Below are 3,905 nucleotides of genomic sequence, written 5' to 3'. Positions count from 1 at the left end.
ACGTGAACGGTGAGTGGCCCGTGAGGGACTGGGCCCTGGGGGCAGGTGCTGCGGGTTCCAGCTGACCCTGACTGCGTCTTCTGCTTGCAGGGCCCCCCATCATCTCCAGCGAGGCGGTGCAGTACGCTGTCAGGGGAGACGGCGGCAAGGTGGAGTGTTTCATCGGGAGCACACCTCCCCCAGACCGCATTGTGAGTGCTGGGACGCACGGGGCATGGGGCAGTCAGCACCTGCTCTCCGATCCTCCAACTTTAAGTCCCTCTGTCCCTTTCCTTGCTCTGTCCCACCACCTCTCTTATTTGTGTGACCCTGAGCAAATTGCTTAGCGTTTGAACCTCAGAGTTACCCTAACATGTGGCGCGTGACAAGTAACAGGACAGCAGGACAGCAGGGGTGGAAGGCCAGGGGGCACCCTCTTGAGGTTCACGGTCAGTTCCCCAGGTACCACTCTTTTTTTAAAAAAATTTTAAATTGATTTCAGAAAGGGAGAAGGAGATAGAATCATCTGACAGCAGGACAGCAGGGGTGGAAGGCCAGGGGGTGCCCTCTCGAGGTTCATGTCAATTCCCTAGGTACCACTCTTTTATTTTATTTTTTAACTGATTTCAGAAAGGGAGGAGATAGAAACATCAATGATGAGAGAGAATCGTTGATCGGTTGCCTCCTGCATGCCTTACACTAGGGATCAAGCCTGCAACTGGCATGTGCCCTGACTGGGAATCGAACCTATAACCTTCTGGTTCACAGGTCGATGCTGAACCACTGAACCACTCTTGCTCTCCTCCCTCATCTCCTTCCTTTCCTCCTGATCTTTCCTTGCTCCCTCCTCTGCCTCTCCCCTCAGCCCTGCCCAGCAGCTCTCCTTCCCACCCCGTCCCACAGCCACTCCCCTCCCTTCTCCTTCCTCTCCACCGGCTCCCGCACCATCCCCCTCCTTTCTCCTCTTCCCCACACCATGAGCCATTAATTTCTTCCGTGGCCATTAACCGTCAAACCCCTCATCACATTTAATAACCATTTGGCCGCCTGCAGGGCTGCCCAGGGACACTTCATTACCACGGCTGCCGAACCAGGAGTGGCCCCGCTCCCGGGGGCTTTGCTTCTGAGTGGGGACAGCTGATCCTGGACAGGAGCCAGTTCTCGGCCAGCACCACCCCTCACGCTCCCCTCGGGGGGAGGGGACACACGGGGACCCCCTCTCCTGTGAGAGGTCTTTATGAGCGTCTGTGGCTGGGTCTCGCAAGGCAGCGGCAGGTTTGCGCGGGGCTGGCTCTGGGTTAGGGTACGATGGAAGGACTGGCTTATGTGGGAGAAACCTTGTTGTCCAGTCTGGTCCCCTCACGCCACAGGTGAGGAAACAGCCCGGAGAGGGAAGGGAGGCCACATGGGGACTCGCAGGGAGCACTGTGTTCTTGACTCCCCCACCCAGGGCTTTTTCCACATCAGGGGTCCCCAAATGGTGCACCCACGTCACATACATCGCATGGGATCCTTATAAAAACACCGATTCCGCCCTGACCGGTTTGGCTCAGTGGATAGAGCGTCGGCCTGCGGACCGAAAGGTCCCAGGTTCGATTCTGGTCAAGGGCATGTACCTTGGTTGCAGGCACATCCCCAGTGGGGGGTGTGCAGGGGGCAGCTGATCGATGTTTCTTTCTCATTGATGTTTCTGACTATCTCTCTCCCTTCCTCTCTGTAAAAAATCAATAAAATATATTTTAAAAAACCCCACCGATTCCGCCCTTGCTGGGTGGCTCCGTTGGGTGGAGCATTGGCCCGCACACCAAGAGTTTACAGGTTTGACCCCTGGTAGGGACACATGGGAGGCAGCCGATCGAAGTTTCTCTCTCACACCAATGTTTCTCTCTCCCTCCCTCTCTAAAAATCGATAAAGATATTCCTGGGTGAGGATTAAAAAAAAAAAAAAGAGGTTCCTATTTAGGCGATAAGTCCCAGGAATGGGCATTTTAAAGAACGTCCCTAGTTATGTCTGAATGTCTCTGGCGTACGTCTCAGTCATGTGTGGGAGCCACTGGGCTGGAGGTTCAATGCCAAGGCCTGAGGCAGTGGGTGTCAGAGTGACTTGGGCTTGTGGCAGGGTGTGTTGGGCTGGGCTGTGTGGCACACAGGGCACACGCCTTGAGGAAGGGTGAGGTTTTCTGACTTCCTGCCCCTCTCTTACCCCCCTGCCCTCCCCACAGGCGTGGGCCTGGAAGGAAAACTTCCTGGAGGTGGGGACCCTGGAACGCTACACGGTGGAGAGGACCAATTCCGGCAGCGGGGTGCTGTCCACACTCACCATCAACAACGTCATGGAGGCTGACTTTCAGACCCACTATAACTGCACTGCCTGGAACAGCTTCGGGCCGGGCACCGCCATCATCCAGCTGGAGGAGCGAGGTGACAGCGGTGCTGGCTGGTGGCCGGGGCGCTGGACAGCCTGGGGGTCCCGCTCCCTCCTCTCTCCCAGGGCGGGGCTCAGAGGGAGATCACTGGCGTGGGCCTCCCCACTGGAACCAGACCAGGGTCGAGGGGATGCCCTAGAAGCTAGGATAAGGCATCACCACGCCCTCCACTCTGCTCAAGCTTAAGCTCTGGCCCAAACCCAAACACAATGCAGGCCTTCCTCCAAAATCCCCACCTTTACGTAAGGCAACCCGAGCACAGTCCCGGGAGCCTGTGGCTGTGGCCAGCCTGGTCCTCAGCCAGCACTGAGCTCAGAGCCCCAGAGAGGGGAGGCTCCGTCCTTACCCGTCCTTTCCTTTCTCATCTGAAGAGGTGCTGCCTGTGGGTATCATCGCCGGAGCCACCATCGGCGCGGGCATCCTGCTCACCTTCTCCTTCGTGGCCTTGGTGTTCTTCCTCTACCGGCGTCGCAAAGGCAGTGAGTATGGCCCGTGGGCCCGGCCCTCCCCGCCCACCCCAGGCCTCCAGAGGCAGGGCCTCGCTTGGAGGGGCTGGGGTGTGGCAGTTGCACTTCCCAGTCAAGGTGGGTCCAGAAATCACCCCTGCGAGGCTGGCAGCGAGCGTCCAGGCCGTCTCCCCTGTCCCAGGTCGCAAGGACGTGACCCTCAGGAAACTGGACATCAAGGTGGAGACGGTGAACCGTGAGCCACTCACCATGCACTCTGACCGGGAGGACGACACCGCCAGCGTCTCCACAGCCACCCGCGTCATGAAAGCCATCTACTCAGTAAGGGGCCTGCCCTGCCCTGCCCTGGCCCACTCCCCTTGTCACACTCCTGGGACTGCCCCCCTCCCCCCCAGTTCTCTAATAACCACTGTCCCTCGCTCCTCCCTCGGTCAGCTGGCCTTGGTCCACACACACACATATGCACACACGTTCATACATGCTCACACACATGCACACATGCTCACACACCCTCCAGGTGATTTCCCACCAGCAGAGGCTAGGCAGGTGCCCCCCCCCCAGACTGCCTTTGCCCCCTCCTTTCCCTGCAGTGTCAGAATTGAAACCCCTAGAATTTTTCACTTCCAACTGCCTCATGGCTAGATCCCTGAGAGGGGCAACCAGCGAGCCCCGGTCACGTTGTGCATTAGTGACAGAACTGTGCTAGAGCCCAGGTCTCTGGCTTCTTCCCACCACATCTCAAGTCTTCGCTGGGAGGGGGTACCAGCCTCAAGCCCACCCAGGACCCCGGCCTTTCCCATTAAGGATGGCCTCTGGGGGTGGGGATGGGGTGCGTGGAGGGTAAGAGCCGGATTCCCAATGCCCACTCCTGCTGCTCTGCAGTCCTTCAAGGACGACGTGGACTTGAAGCAGGACCTGCGCTGTGATACCATCGACACCCGGGAGGAGTATGAAATGAAGGTGGGAAGGGGGCAGGGGGAAGGGGCCGGGCCCTAGGGCAGCGGACACTGGAGGGGGGTGCGGAGGGTCCTGG

General features: G+C 58.6%; 1 protein-coding gene across 1 annotated transcript in view; it reads left to right on the top strand.

Annotated features, from left to right (window-relative positions):
* Positions 1-3,868, top strand: part of KIRREL (kin of IRRE like (Drosophila)) — a 34,806-nt gene extending 30,938 nt beyond the window's left edge. Inside the window, exons 10-14 of the mRNA XM_006764196.1 lie at positions 91-191; positions 2,202-2,400; positions 2,777-2,884; positions 3,054-3,193; positions 3,755-3,868. Of these exons, the coding sequence (XP_006764259.1) occupies positions 91-191; positions 2,202-2,400; positions 2,777-2,884; positions 3,054-3,193; positions 3,755-3,868 (662 nt within the window). The remainder of the gene's footprint in view (positions 1-90; positions 192-2,201; positions 2,401-2,776; positions 2,885-3,053; positions 3,194-3,754) is intronic.
* The last annotated feature ends 37 nt before the right edge of the window (positions 3,869-3,905 follow it).

Source organism: Myotis davidii, unplaced genomic scaffold, assembly GCF_000327345.1.
Source record: "Myotis davidii unplaced genomic scaffold, ASM32734v1 scaffold401, whole genome shotgun sequence".
Taxonomy (NCBI): domain Eukaryota; kingdom Metazoa; phylum Chordata; class Mammalia; order Chiroptera; family Vespertilionidae; genus Myotis; species Myotis davidii.
Note: the sequence above shows the minus strand (reverse complement) of the source record. Positions and strands in the feature narration are given on the sequence as shown.